The sequence below is a fragment of the Fragaria vesca genome, linkage group LG3 (genome assembly GCF_000184155.1).
Source record: "Fragaria vesca subsp. vesca linkage group LG3, FraVesHawaii_1.0, whole genome shotgun sequence".
Lineage (NCBI taxonomy): Eukaryota > Viridiplantae > Streptophyta > Magnoliopsida > Rosales > Rosaceae > Fragaria > Fragaria vesca.
In genome coordinates, this window is record NC_020493.1 from 17621090 (window position 1) to 17636076 (window position 14987).

At 37.5% G+C, this 14987-nt stretch overlaps 2 protein-coding genes and 1 non-coding gene across 3 annotated transcripts; 2 read left to right on the plus strand and 1 right to left on the minus strand.

Annotated features, from left to right (window-relative positions):
- The first annotated feature begins 2335 nt into the window (after positions 1 to 2335).
- On the plus strand, positions 2336 to 2407 carry TRNAG-UCC. Its single transcript has one exon. It is a non-coding gene; the product is annotated as a tRNA-Gly (tRNA).
- A 2084-nt stretch (positions 2408 to 4491) lies between these two features.
- On the plus strand, positions 4492 to 6592 carry LOC101308357 (uncharacterized protein At3g17950-like). Its single transcript, XM_004294498.1, has 3 exons — positions 4492 to 4678; positions 4937 to 5089; positions 6057 to 6592. Exons 1-3 carry the CDS (start codon positions 4664 to 4666, stop codon positions 6516 to 6518), a joined length of 630 nt encoding a protein of 209 aa, XP_004294546.1. The 5' UTR covers positions 4492 to 4663; the 3' UTR covers positions 6519 to 6592.
- Positions 6593 to 7403: 811 nt separating this feature from the next.
- On the minus strand, positions 7404 to 10632 carry LOC101296357 (putative E3 ubiquitin-protein ligase XBAT31-like). The gene is made up of 8 exons (XM_004294456.1): positions 10281 to 10632; positions 10051 to 10110; positions 9854 to 9925; positions 9635 to 9756; positions 9403 to 9543; positions 9212 to 9319; positions 8543 to 8813; positions 7404 to 8307 (listed from the first exon to the last, which is right to left on the minus strand). Exons 1-8 carry the CDS (start codon positions 10458 to 10460, stop codon positions 7915 to 7917), a joined length of 1347 nt encoding a protein of 448 aa, XP_004294504.1. The 5' UTR covers positions 10461 to 10632; the 3' UTR covers positions 7404 to 7914.
- Positions 10633 to 14987: the final 4355 nt, after the last annotated feature.

Consider the following 14987-nt stretch of genomic DNA (forward strand, 5'->3'; position numbering starts at 1 on the left):
TTAAGAAAGTATTTCTTTGTTTTCTGTGTGGCAATAATGAAATTTTCAACGAAATTTCAGTCGTGATATTCATTGGTAACTTCATTTGGAAAGTTGTACGTTAAAATTTTGTAAGAAATGTACAACTTTCCGTGAACCAAACAAGACACTCAACTATTTGAGGCCTATATCTTGGCTCCACTTCGACCTTTGAGTTTCGTCTTTGTGACTGGCTTGTATATATATTCTATCCTTGTACGTGATCTTGATGGCTCTACTATATATATAGCAAGTTGTTTAGTCGGATCGGTTGGTACGATGTTGGTGGAGTTGGCGATCGATATCGATCAGTTGTTGCATCCAGATATATAGTCAATTCTTTGATTCACATTTTCGTGTTAATAGTTTCTTGCCTTTGGTGGTTTATGAGCCTTAATTCGGGCGGTTCTGGTGGCATTGATAGTGCAGGATCTTTGTGGTGAGGGTAAGCTTGCTGTAGTTGAACACATGCATGCTCAATGGAGAATTAGTGCAAGATGTCTAAGGTTGGAGCACGTCAGGTTTAGCAGGGCAATTCAAGCAGGGGAGTGGTAGATACTCGAGAAACAACCCAGACATGCACGATCTTCCATTAACGGCTTCGATCGATGATTGCGGTTAATTTCCAGGCTTCCTATTCAAGTACCGAAGGAGCTTGATTTACAAATAGAAGCATCCATTATTGGATTTAGAGGATCGATCTGTGTGTCGAAGGTGTCAAGACATGTTTATATCCATGATTATAAGCTGTCGGAACTGCAGGAAGTTTTCCCTCGAGGTAACTGATATTCACGTACAAATGAACTATACATTGTTGTCTTCTTCTACATACGTGACGCGCGATGCAGCTCTAACAGATTTACAGGGCTTGAAAGATACGTCCTACAGTACGTACTGGTTCAAACGAAAAGCATGGATAGGTAGTCACCAACTTCATCTGCTACCATATTAAATTTGTCAAGCGCCGACTGCTTTTCTGATTTAACTTTCAGTATGCATCTATGGCCCCTTCTTGAATTAGTACAGCCATATGAATGGGGATGATATATTCAGACCTTAAATGCAAAGGCAACGATCAAAACGAGTTATAGAACTTCACTGTCAACTTGAGAAATTTGGAGGCCTTTCCGAAGAATTGTTTTTAATAGATTCGAGTAATTTAGTGGTTGAACATTGAATGTGCATACATCAACTTGGGATACGATTTTATTTTAGAGGGTCCCTATTGAAGACGACAAAAGACTCGCGCGGTACATAAATTAACCGAATGACACGTTCATCGTGTCAGCTATATGGTGTTGGTCTTACAAACTATGATCATATATGCTAGTCTTTAAATGCTTAACGGACTCCTACATTTATGTTCTATTGAAAATTTTTGTACACAACTCTAATGGTTTACTTTACTTTGTTAAACTCTAATATTTTACTTGCTCAATGATATGTGGATATATACTGCACTTGTGAATGCCATGTTTACTACAGATCGTTAATTAGGCGCGTACCTATAGTTAGTAATACACAAAGTTCTAAAAAACATTAGGTGCTAGTCGGGCGGAAGGCCAGGGACTAGCGCCTAGATGATTAGTCAGGAGATTATTCGTGGATTAGGCAATTTTGTATTTCTTTTCGAATTTTTATTTATTAAAAACAAATAATTATATAAATAAAATTATAAAAGGTATTATAATGTCTAAAAATAGTCAAAGTACTTTAAGATATGGATAAAATGTTCAACAACAATGTTTCAAGAAATAAAAAGAAAAATGTACAAATAATCAGATTAGATTCTTGCAAACATTTGTTTCGTTGTCTAGCTAGTACTTGTTTGTTGAGCTAAAAAAAAAGGCGTCTAATCCGAACCTCTTAGGGACCTCCTAGCCTGCCTAATCGAAACCTCGTAGGAACCGCCTAGGCAACCGATTTTTTCCCTACCATGCACCTAGGAGCTCAGATTTGGCCAAAATCGAGTCGGCCAATAACGTACCACCTTCCACCGCCTAGACGTCGATTTTTTGAACCTTATTAATACGTAGCTTGGCATATATTCTACCAATGTAATCGAAAATTTATAGGTATGATACACTCCACTCATAAAACACTTGCTTGTAAAGTAGCTACATTTCCCATATTAGAATTTCCCATATGTATTCAGTGGTTATATACATGTAAATATATTTTTTGTTAATGTGAGAATTTTTCTTTATACATTGGTTCAATGGATCATTTGCTTTACCATAGTAGTGTAGTGCTTAATTTGAGAGCTGATGTGTTAAGATAGTTTACAATGGACCAGATGAAATAGAAAAACCAATTAGCGTCTGTAGTCCAACGGTTAGGATAATTGCCTTCCAAGCAATAGACCCGGGTTCGACTCCCGGCAGACGCAGTTATTTTGCTCCTACTTAAAGCCAGAAGTAACTTGGGCTCATCATTTTTGAGTTTTGACCTTTCCGGGCTATCAAAGTCCAAAGAGCTGAGGAGCTGCGGTCCACTAAGCGGTCTAAGCCGAACTAACTTGACACAACGACGCAGCTTCTGAGATTCAGGTCTCTCATCATAGTGTATCATTTTAAGCCTAATTGGAAACTGGGTGGTGCATTTTAATTTTTAGGAATGATAACAGGGCAACAGGCCATCTTCTTCTGCTGACACCAGTCCTCTTAGATGTGTAATATGTGGCAAGTTAGTGTAGGATGTCACTTGCCCTGCTTTTCGTTTCCTCAAACGAAAAGGAATGACAATTCAGATCGGTGGAGTTCCCTTTTTTGTTTTGTGCCTACACAACGCAAGAATGTGGCATGGTTCAAGTTATATTTGCTCTCAGTAGCATATGAGAGTTTCTGGACAGCAGATTTTGTGACATGGTTGATTCCTCATATCAGTCTCAAGTGCCATTGTCTTCATCAATGAATTATATGCTTTTTGAGTTTTGGCAGCATAGTACTGTGACTACTTCCCAAGTTCCCATCCTCTGGGCTCGGACTCTTCAGAAACAAAAGTCGGGCTTTATTTGGCCCGGTGGATATGTGCACGAGACAGAAGTTCAATACCTCTGGTAAATTTTAGGCTACCTGGAAAAGGCCCAAATTACATGAACCCACCTGTGTTGTCGGTGACCCGTGATCTTGATTATGTAGTTTAACTGAAAATGTTGAGGTTATGAGTTCAAACATCATTAACATATGTAAGGGTGGGTGAGTTATTCAATAAAAGTTTTTTTTTTTTAAAAGAACAAGTGAAACTATGAAACGATTTTCAGTTTGATTGTTTTTTTTATTTTTAATTTATTAGATATGAAGATGAATGGAAGTATGTAACTGCTTAATATGGCTACGGAAACTACACTGTTTTCTTAAAGGTCTTTTCAGTCCAGAGACTAATCTGTGTTAGAAGATCTTTCTCCACTAAAAATAGTTTGAGATTTAACTCAAATTAGTGTCGGCAGGATTTAAACATGACTACCGGGATTCCACACCTAAATTCTTACCAACCCGATCACATGTGACGGTTTATGTAGCCAAGAATCAGTTTAAGAGTTACTGTTGTACTAAAAAAGGTTGATACAAGTTACTAATACACATTTGAGCTCAATAGTCATACCAATACAAATTGAGAACATTTTAGTTGAAATGTCCCAATTCCTCAGATGATCTTAGGACCCAGAAGAAGATGGTAGGATGGTGTTGAAATACTCTACTCAAATTTGGTCCAAAAAGTCAACAAAAATAATACTTGTGCTTTCAACAGCTGGATCATGGAATTGAATACTTGAAAGGTATGGTGAATTTCTTACCCCACACAAAATGTAGATATGGTGAAAGCAACTGGTCCTCTGCTTCGTCTAGACCAGCAAAGACAAGGCACACTCAATGGCAATGCTGCAATAGACTACATTGATCATTGCCTCCATTGATCCATGAAAAAAGAAACCAACATGTTTCTCTTTTCCCAAATTTGTAGGCTTTTTTGGTCACAAATCTTCACAATTTTAAAAACGTAACGTGTATAACATATTACACGATCACATTGTTAGACGCATCTGGAAATTTATAAGAATTCGGAAGAAAACATACTTAATTGTTTAGATTTTTGTTCATTGAGGAAAAATCTTGAAATACCATACTCACAAAGTCACGATACACAGGACAATAATCTTGTAAGTAGAGCTGTTTAAGCACTAATCATAATCATCTACTGTTTAAATGGGGCATCCTAACCATTTTGTAGAACAGCTTCTGAGGCTTTTCTTGGATTCATGCTCTTGTTTGCACATGTTTATTTCTCTATGTACACAAAATGATTCTGTTTTCTCTTTCCAGTCAACAATCAATCAACAAAGCCCAAGAAAAAGCAGAGGAAAACAGTGCCAACAAATGATTACTCTTTTTCCAGTCATTTTCTTTACTCCTTTTGACTCAAACCCAGGTTCCACTCCCTTGCTCTTCTGCATTCATAGAATCATAGACCCACTATAAATTTACCTAGTTACCACACCTGGGTTCTGTGGCTCACCTCAGCCATCTCTGCTTCTCTGATCCTCCTTCTCTGCTTTGCTACAATCCCAATTAAGGAAATGACAGTTCTCTCTTTTACCAGAGGGTGACCACATTCCACCTTCACCAAAACCAATCAGTCACAGACAATGGCTCATGAGCAGGTACTACTGCTTTGTCTTCTCCCTCATTTTTCTTTGGATTTTCCTTCCTGGGTTCAACCTCAAACTTGTTTTTCCCGCTTAGTTTCAATTATGTGTCTGTTTTTTTCCTATGATTTCTCTGCTTTGTGGGTCAAAGACTCTGGCCTTTCTCATCACATTGTTCAGTCCTGTGATTTCTCAAAGTGCACATGTTAGTGTCTTGTGCATAGTAAACCCAACTTGATTCTGATCTTGCATGACTGATATGATCGATTGTAGGAGGAAGGCTGGCCTCTGGGTTTGCAGCCAATGCATGTAAGAGTTGGGCTGGCTGCTCGAGACCGTGAAGTTTCTGGATCGGTGTCGTTCAATACTTTACTGACTGGCTCTCCCACCTCCACCACAGACTCTTCTTCCGATCTAGATACAGAGGTCCGTGCTGTAAGCTACAGAGGTTAAGGTTTAATCTTTTTCAGATGCTAGTCTTGTCTTTGATTATATATACAATATTATATACATGATGTGGTATAAGTATAACTTGGTATACAGTTTTTTACTGCTACTTTACTAGTACCTTCTTTTTTGTTTCTTTCAGCTTGTTCTTGTTCATGGAAAATATGCTTTGGAATGAAAATTTTGAAGGTGAAGAAGATAAACAGATTTGGGTGATTTAAAAAATTTAAGGACTTTATGGATCAACCCAATTCTAGTCCTGTTCATTAGGAATCAACTAAACGCACAAAGCCATATGTTCCTACTCATTTTAGACAAGACTACTCCCTTATTCATGTTGTACATAGAAAGCATATGCACTTCTGCAGGACAAGCTGGTGAGGTATATGTACAATGTACCTTTGATGACATATGTTGGAACCACATAAGGCATTTGGATTTAGTCTTTGGACTTGATAATTAGAGGTTCCTACAGTTTCTTTAAGTGGAACTGCAAGTTTTTGACCCCTGCACAGTACTAGTAACATTTTCCCAAGGTGTGAGTGGGTCAATTAACAGACAGACACTAGTACATGTATGATATATACAATCCTTTACTTTATAAGAACACTGTGGACCTGTAAAATGAAAGCTCTTGAATGGTCTGCTCAGATTAGAAAAGGTAGTGGTATGCATCCTCTGGTTTCAAATTTCAAATACATTAGCCGAATTTATGTGTGACAAGTAGCTAGGTTCACCAATTAACCCCTAGGTAAAGTTTAACTATCCTAACTGATCTGTGATTGGAGAATTTATAGGCTTGCATCAATAGAATTATATGCTGCTGGTGTAATCTTAAAACGAATGATTATTGCATGTCTAATCGTGGAGGAGCTTGAGTGCTTTGGGACATGTTATATGACTCATAAGTCGCTAACCAAAAATGTCTTTGGTTAATTGGGTGCAGTCCACAGGGTCTTTCTTCCATGATAGAAGCATCACCCTCGGGAACCTTATAGGAATCAATAGCATTCTAGAGCTATCAAGAAGATCAATAAGAGGAAGAAAGACTGATCAGATTTGTAAGGACAAAAGTGGCAACAACAACAACAAAAACAGCACCAAGTTCAGATTGTGTTTCTTCTCTCTATGCTCAAGGGATAGTACAGATGGTGAGAATGTCAATAGTGCTAAAACTCCTCCATCCCTTGGCCATTTCCTTGCAGAAGAAAGAAGAGCAGCCATTGATGAATACAGAAGAAACCCTCAAATTTATGGACCAGATGATGAGCTTGCCATGGCTCAGCAGGCTGCTACAGAACCCAACTCCCTCTTTGTCAATGGCCAAGTGGCTCCTCCTCAGTCTAGTCCATGGTTTGATTCAGATGTTGACAGAAGAAAACCATTGCTATTTTCATGCATGTGTTGATTGGCTTCTCTATGCTTGTCTTAATTTTTGTGTATCAACCAGAATTTCATTTTATTGTTCTGTTGAGCGTTTAGCTTAGGGGAAATCCAATGGTGAAAATTGTTCTGTTTTACTTCAATGTTCTACATTTAGCTTAGGGAAGCATTAGACAACTTAGACAACTTCTCTATCCTGAGCACCTTTCATACTTTTAGTTTAGGGGAGCGGAAAATGGTTTGAAAAAATCTGAAGGGGAAAAGGATACAAGAGAACTATTTAAATTTCAAACATTCTCTAATTTTACTACCGTATAGTTAATAATGTCCATCCATTGCGAGTACACTGAGCTTCTGTTCTGTTCTCCATTTTGGGTAATCAGGGAATCCCGTTCTCATTAGGAATAATTAGTAACTCAAATTCGGAATACATACTTACATAGATCAATAACGCTCCACCGACAAAATATACCATTTAAATCCAGCAAAAACTCTCCCATGAACTTAGCAGAAACTGAGATCTTTATACTGTGCCTCATGCATGATTAGGATTTGGGAACATCATGATCTGACATAAGTGGAGAAAAAGACCACCCAAAACGGGCCATACCCGTTTGGTAATGGGTACTTGTCAAAGACACTGAAAAGGCCGGGCCAGCTGAAACCGGGCCCCCGAGTGGGTTGTCCCAAATTACTTGGCTTTTCAGGTAATGTTTCAGTCTGACCCACCCGACTGTCCTTGTGGATGATCCACCTGACTTGTCCTGACCCGGCATTTGGATTTTGGGGTCATATGATCAAAACAAAGACAAGTCACATGAACTCTATTGGTGACAAACTGACAATGGACTTTTCATTTGTTTGTTTTCGTATCCCATTCAAAGCAAAAGCTATAGAACAAATCAATGAAAAATTGCCAGCCAAAAATAGTAAACTTTATATTACATCTTCATACAGAAAGAGAAGACCTTGGTAGGTATCAACAACTCAATCCTTCCATGTCTTTATAAGGGTCTTCTGACTCTGTCTAGATACAGAGATAGAGCAGCAGCCATTCATGAATGTTGAATTTATACTTTTGAACAAGAAAAATTAATTTTTTTTCTTTTCTTTTTTCTTTTCCTTCCCAATTCAGATATCTAACAGACTCTCAAATCACCAAAGAATGAGATCTTTGACCCCAAGTAAACAAATATAACAGCATAACCAGCAAATCTAACCTTAAACCTAAACCCAACCCCTGCAACCGACTCTTTTGCTTATTTCCAAAACCTACATTTGCAAAACTACACAACAGATGGATTTTTTTTCTTCTTTTCTCTGTACATACCAAATGGGTGAAGCACAAACAGCAGCCTTAAATTTGCTACTCTTTCACAGTTACATATGGGAATCTTTCGATTGCCAAATGCCACCAAGTATCAAGGTTTGTCAGCCCACTCATTCTCTGCAACAATCCTTCCTGAGCCACGACCACCCATTTTACCGAAAGAATTCATTGCCGATAAGCTCTTAAAGCTGCTGCTACCCTCGCTGAAGTTTCGGGACTTTCTTGCCTTTCTTAACTTGGAACTGTTGTCACCAGTGTCAAGATCAGCATCATCGTTACTTTTGATCTTTGCCACTACCAGACGGTTTATGGTGCTTCGGCAGAAAGGGCAAACCGGCGGGGTTAGGCATAGCGTATTAGGGTTAGGCTTGTTGTGGCAGCAGAGGGCTAGAGTGCATTGTGCACACATTTGGTGGCCACAATTCTGGACCTCAATTGTGCACACCTGCTCAAAGCATATGCAGCATAAATCCAAGTCACTTGCCTGCAATTAACAAATGTCACCATGAATACTTAAGTCCCATGCATTAAACAATAGTCTCAATGTGTTTATACGATTCACATTTCTTATGAAAACCTAACTTTATTGTGAATTCTCCAGTCCAGAACATTATAAGCAAAGCTATCGAGTAACAGCCTGCTATTAAGGGTAGTACTACCGTACTAGAAATTGAAATATGTAAAATATTCAAGAACAGAACTGAGAAATAGAAAATTACCTCGGAAATATTGTCATACATCCCTATATCAGAAGCCACATCAGAATGTGATGGAGATGCGAGAGAGTAACCACTTCCTTTCAAGATGTTTGTCTCCCTCTCCTTGTTTGCCTCCATTAAGGCCTGTTCTAACAAAGCTTTTGCCTCCTCATTAAGCTCACTAATAAACTTCAATGGTGATGGCCACACCAGAGGCTCAGCTGATGACGGATTTAGCATAGCTGCACAAGCTCCATGTTTGTGTTTTAAAGCAACCATATATGGCATTCTCCTGCATATTTACAAAAAGAATATATATATATATATACATATATATATATATTAAGATCAAACTTTAAATTAAAGTGTTTAAAATCAAGTTAAGAGATATGATCATTCGTTCGGGTTTCCTTGGATTAAAGAAACAAAATATCTAAAAACAGAGTTGGACCCCAAATGAAGCCTTAATGGTAAACACTTGTTTAGTGTTTGTCACTAACTCGAATAGATTCAATTCGTGCTATGTCCATTAAGAAAGCAATTTTTTTTCACAAAACTGTGGTGGTTGGATAGATGAAACAAAAAGAATAGTACATACATCAATATAAAAATAAACAACACTAGGGGTGAAGGAGTTCGCGTGTGTTACAGAAATTGATATTTGAATATAGAAAGGAAATGGAATCATACCCTGATGCATCTCTTTGAGCACGATCTGCACCCCATGCCAACAATCCTCGTATACAATCCAGAGATCCCCCTCTAGCCGCCAAATGCAGCGGAGTGCTTCCTGGGCAGCTGCAAACACCAATTTTTCAGTTTAAAGAGCAAAATCAACACTATAGATCATTGATGATTAAGAACTTGAGTTTAAATCTTACCCATATCCGCCGGTTGAAGCACAAACAAGGGCTCCGTTGTCTAACAATATATGTACACATTCAGGCCTACTTCGCCGGGCTGCTAAATGCAAAGGGGTCGCTCCCCTACCATCTCTAATATTCACAAATCGCGCAAATCCCCTGGTATTCAGTTCAACATATTATGTCATCATTTACCAAACTAGTAACAACAACCAAAGAAGGATCGAATCACTTCAGAGAGTATACTGACCATGAAACAGCTACATGACTTAATTTTGCAGCAGAAACAATGGCCTGGAGACAATCGGCATGGCCATAGTAAGCAGCATAATGCAAGCAGGTTCTTCCGTGAAGGGAATCAAACATCAATACCTGACACAATAGCCCACATTAGCCTCACACTCCATACGTGGAAGACAAAATTCAGGGGAAATCCAAAACCAAACCAAAGCTGTGATTTTTCACATACATTTGCTCCTGCTTCAAGAAGCTTTCGCACGCATGAGATCTTGCCATGCATCGCAGCTAACATAAGCGGAGTCTGCAAACCATTCAAAACCAACAAAGCCATGAGAAATTCACATCCAGCAAAAACTAAACCACAGAGATCAAACATTTCCAAAGCAATAAACTTTCACATTTACATCCAAAAACAAACCAAATCACCTGCTTGTGACGATTCAACGCATCAGGATTCACAGATCGTTCCAACAGCAAAGAAATAATCTGCAAATCAAACCCAAAAACAGAGCCCAAATGATCAGACCCAAAAAAACAAAAAGAACACTGCTTTCCCAGCAAGAAGCAAAAACCCAGAGAAACCCATTTCTCCAAAAGCCCAACAACCTCAAAGCAATCACCGAAAACATTACATTCCAGAGAAGCAAAGAACCCACCTCGATCTGGCCATTGGCAGCAGCAATATGAAGAGCAGAGTGACGATCATACACAGTGGTGTGACGCAAGATAGACGAGTCTCTCTCTACCAAAGCCTCCACCGTCTCCAGGTCCCCAAATTGCACAGCACTGAAGAGCCCATGTTCGTCACTCGCTCTGCAACTCAGTCCCTGACCCATCACTCAGACTCTGTGACTCACTGAGTCACTGTGACACAGGGAAATGGGTTCGGCCACCTTAACGAAACGAAGGAGAAGGAGAAGAAGAAGAAGGTTGGTGGCTCCTCCATGGCGATCTGAGAGCGAAAAGGTTCGACATTTATGAGAGAAGAGAGAGTTCCAAAGTCCAAAGAAGAAGAGAGGCCATTGGAGTTTGGAACTGCCCAAATGGGAGCTGACCGTGTCAGTGTTACGGGCAGATGTCAGATATTTATGGGCCAACCTCAGCCGTCGGATTCAGTAATAGTGCCAAGCCGTTAAAATGGGGAATTTACGAGGTAATTAATTTTAACCTTGTTTTGACTGAGGGTGACAGTTTTGCAACACAGATGCAAAGACTGCGTCGTTTTGGTTGTGCTGTAAAACTTGGACAAAGGAAGGAAGGTCTCTGGTCTCCTCATGACTCAACTGTATGGTCCATGTGGACCATTGACCGTAATTAATCCAGTTAGAATTGACTCTTATATATATGTTATCTGCTGCATAGTCAATATGGTACCAATTACCTATTCTATGAAAGATATTTCCATTTTGTGTGACATCAATATGACTAGATGAGTCTCATAAGAAGGACAATGCAACACCTGGTGATATAATTGTCCAAGCATGATTACTTCAAGTTACATGAGAAAAGATGATTGATCTATAAACTCGCCTAAAATTATATCGGACGTATATGTATATGTATATGATGATAACAGGTCATAAAGGACATCCCGTAATAATAATATGAGACTTAACATGCATCAGTTAACAAAAAGTGAACAATTGATTGCTCTATTTATTTTGAAATAATAGTGACACAACGAAAAAAAACTGAAATCACGAAATGTATGGATCAATGTACTTTTATTAATGTATACGTATTTCATTTTTGTAGTCTCAATTTAGTTTTGGACGAAATTTTGCTAGCTTTGCTGAAAAACATGTTTCATCTTCCCTTCTGCTCCAAGCTTGCTTGCAATCACTATGATGGCATAGCACCATACATTAGATGATTAGATTAATCTGGGAAGAAAAGTAAAAAGAAAAAATAAGGATTTCATTACCTTTCTTGGGATCAACTCAATCACCTAATTTTCCATGCAAAATTACATGGACAAAAGGAATGACTTTAATAATATTCCTACAATCCTACCAATAAAGTTAAACCGCCAAACAACCTTTTGTTTTCTATATTTTGGGTAAAATTTAGAGGATGTTTATGGAATTGTTATCAAGCAATCTTTTCTTGCTGCAATTGGGATTCTAGAGTGGATCAGAAAAGTAATTTCCTCAACTAACAAGCATTTGGTACCTGCTTTTGCTAAAGAATCATACGACTTATGATGTCCGAGCCAAAGCAAAGAATAGACTGAAATCCTGTGTTCATGATGAGTTCTGCTACTTACACTTTTCTTCTCTGAAATGTTCCTATTTACTATAGTGCTACAAAATACATCTTTGTATCCAAATCTGATATTGACATTGGTGTTCATCATGTTATTTTAGGACAAGTTCTTCAAACTGTTGCTCGAAAAAGCTTATTTAGAATCTAAACTTGAAAAAAAAAAAATATATACATTCTAAATTTCTCTATTTCACTCGTGAGAAATGAAAAACAATGAGTTATGCTGAAACTTTGACAACAAATATTGTCTCGATCAAAGTGAGGCTAAAGTTAACCATGCCCTGAATTAATCCTTTGAGTTTGATTGAGTACTTCCCAGTTACTAAGTTCCCACTCCTCATCAAGCAAAGGCAAATCTGGTTTTGCATTGTATAATACAAATGATTCCTACTTTGATGTTCTTTCCCAAATCATGTCGGCACCTTGATCAGTATTTCTCAAATGTAATCACATGGTGACCATACCATTGATTTCGATATTTTATATGGTTAGCTGTAATGAAGCAAGGCATTTTTGTCAAAATCAAGCTACTTATTATATGATTCTATATAGTTTTGGTGTGTCCGGCCTCTCTTTCTGTTGCTCTGTCGTTTTCTTATTTGATGTTGATTCCTGTGGGTGGGGATCAAACTGATCAGAATCTTAGATTAAGGTGGACCGTACAAGTGTAGTCTTACTCACAGGAGGCAAGATATCTGCTTCTTCTGTTTTATAAAGCTTAATTATAACCCATAATGGATCATTTTCATGTGATGAACAAGATTATCGGGCACCAATGTGCAGAGAACCTTAAAGAGCACACTTATCCAACAAAGTCACATGGTTAAGGAACTTAAGGTGATGGTTTAATTAGTAGTATATGGGATTTGTAGGGGACAATTAGACAATCTCATGGCAAGGTTTATCAAAATTCAAGACTAAATCCAATTTGAAGCCACTATTATATAGTTATAAGGATGACATTTGATCACTGAAATTTTAGTGGGTTTTATCTTGGAATCCTATAACAATGCCCTGGTAGAATCAAAATTAACAATGCCCCGGGTAGAATATAATCAAAATTAACAATGTCATGATACTTAGTGTCTCAATTGCTCATGTCTATATGACAGAATTAAAATTAAAAGAGAAGGTAGAAGAGGAAAAAAAAACATACAAATATGAGCAATCGAGACACTAAGTACCAAAACTTATGAAATGTAAGTTTTGAAAGGTAACTGGGATCTCTATTTATAATTCAACAAAAAAAATTATGGATAGAGTTTTTTTTCCGATTCATATGCATCACTTCTAGTTGCTGCGGGCGGGGGCTAAAGGATGTGTAATTAGACAAGAGAGGATATTGATGGATTTAAGTCAATTTCGTTCTACTACTGTTTTGCTGTCACCGTAATCTCTTATAAAAACTTCAACAAAAGAACATTAGAACACATTACGTAAAAGCTATAGAAAATAAAGAAAAGTTATTTGATAAATACTTGACATGCAAAATTGAAACAAATTTCTTATACTATTGAGCGTAACATCAATACGAAACTCACAAATAGGTAACTCAATCTCTTATATGAGTATGTTGCTAATTAGTTTTCTTTGTATCTAGTCCACAATTTCAAAATGATGCTTCTTTAATTCGATACCCTATTCTCATTCTCTAACAACAAATGTACCCACAAGCAAAGAAAATTCTTTCACTGGTTAGTGGTTGGAAGCATGTTAATCCCCTCCCTCCCCCCATTTTTGAGCTCCTAGTTGATTGCTAAAGCCGCCATCACTAGAGTTGAGCATCCAAATCTCCAAATTATGCTTCGCAATACCTAGTGGAGCTCTTTCTCTATCGATCTCATAATATTGGAGACTAAAGCATCTTGCCCCTCAATGACCAAGAATCCATGTCATGTTTTGTCCATCATCCACGTACATAGACAACACATACTTTTAAAATAGAAACCAAAATCAAGATTATCTCTATCTCTGCTATTATTGGTTGTGAGTTTCTAATTTCCAAGGCTCTCAAATTTGAAAACGACTCGCAAATAGATTAATTAATCACAGAGATTAGTGGTTAGAAATAGAAATGTCATTGACTCCATATATGTAATGGTGTGGTACGTGTACATATTATTTGTTATTTGGTAACCAAACTTGGAGTAAAGATCTTAATTTCAATTCTATCCACACAAAAAAAAGATCTTTATTTCAATTAGCCGCAAGATCAGATATTTCTGAGGACATTTTTATAGTGATCGAGTTTGAGGACATAGACTAGCATACAATTGCTTAGTGTGTTTCATATCAAACAACAAATAAAACATCTTGCTTTTCATCCTCCTCACTAGCCGGCCCATGCAAATACGTGTAGAAAAGTTTTCAAGTTATGCTCCCATATTTAGCAAAGTTTTAATTAAGCATGGTTAGACCCATTTTAAGCATGATTGTCATCCCCTCCAAACTTTAATATATTGTTTTATGCGCTAGTAGCCCTAACTAATTGCATATTACGGCATAGGAATTCTTCTGGCAAAAAGAAAATAAAAACGACTAAATTTAAGAACTACAAATAAGATAGTTAAATTGTTGGTGTCTCGTATTCTACTTGCTGGCATGTAGACAATTGACTCGTGTGAATTAGTAATGTACAAAAAATTATTTATTAAACACTGAAGAAGATAAACGTTAACAAAGTTTCTTACACGTTTAGGCTATGTTATTAAAACATAAAACGTCCATGTCTACATACTTTGTAATTTGATAAACGTAGGAGACAGACTCGGACACGAGAAAGAGATACTTGTTAGGATCCAAGGGATTCACTTGCAAGAATTACTGCATTTGGATATTAAAACACGTTACATAATTCCTGTCTCGCCTATTAGGTCCGTCGATCAAAGCATGAACTTAAATATACTATGTCAAGAATTTTACTGATTTGTTTGCTAGAGATGGAACAAATTGTAACTTTTTTTTGAACAAATTGTAACTTGTACAAATGACCTCTTGGAATTAGATTTAATCCATGTTGAAGATTCATCGATCTAGAGTACGTATACCAACCATTAAAATTTTGACAGTACGTGTTATATGGTTGAAGTTAATGAAAG

Coding starts and splice junctions, on each gene's coding strand:
- LOC101296357 (XM_004294456.1), bottom strand. CDS start 10,460: ATGGGTCAGGGACTGAGTTGCAGAGCGAGTGACGAACATGGGCTCTTC. Junction 8,814..9,211: donor GCTCAAAGAGATGCATCAGG/GTATGATTCCAT, acceptor GTAAATATGCAG/GAGAATGCCATATATGGTTG. Junction 8,308..8,542: donor TGTATGACAATATTTCCGAG/GTAATTTTCTAT, acceptor TGTTAATTGCAG/GCAAGTGACTTGGATTTATG.
- LOC101308357 (XM_004294498.1), top strand. Junction 5,090..6,056: donor CTTCCGATCTAGATACAGAG/GTCCGTGCTGTA, acceptor AATTGGGTGCAG/TCCACAGGGTCTTTCTTCCA.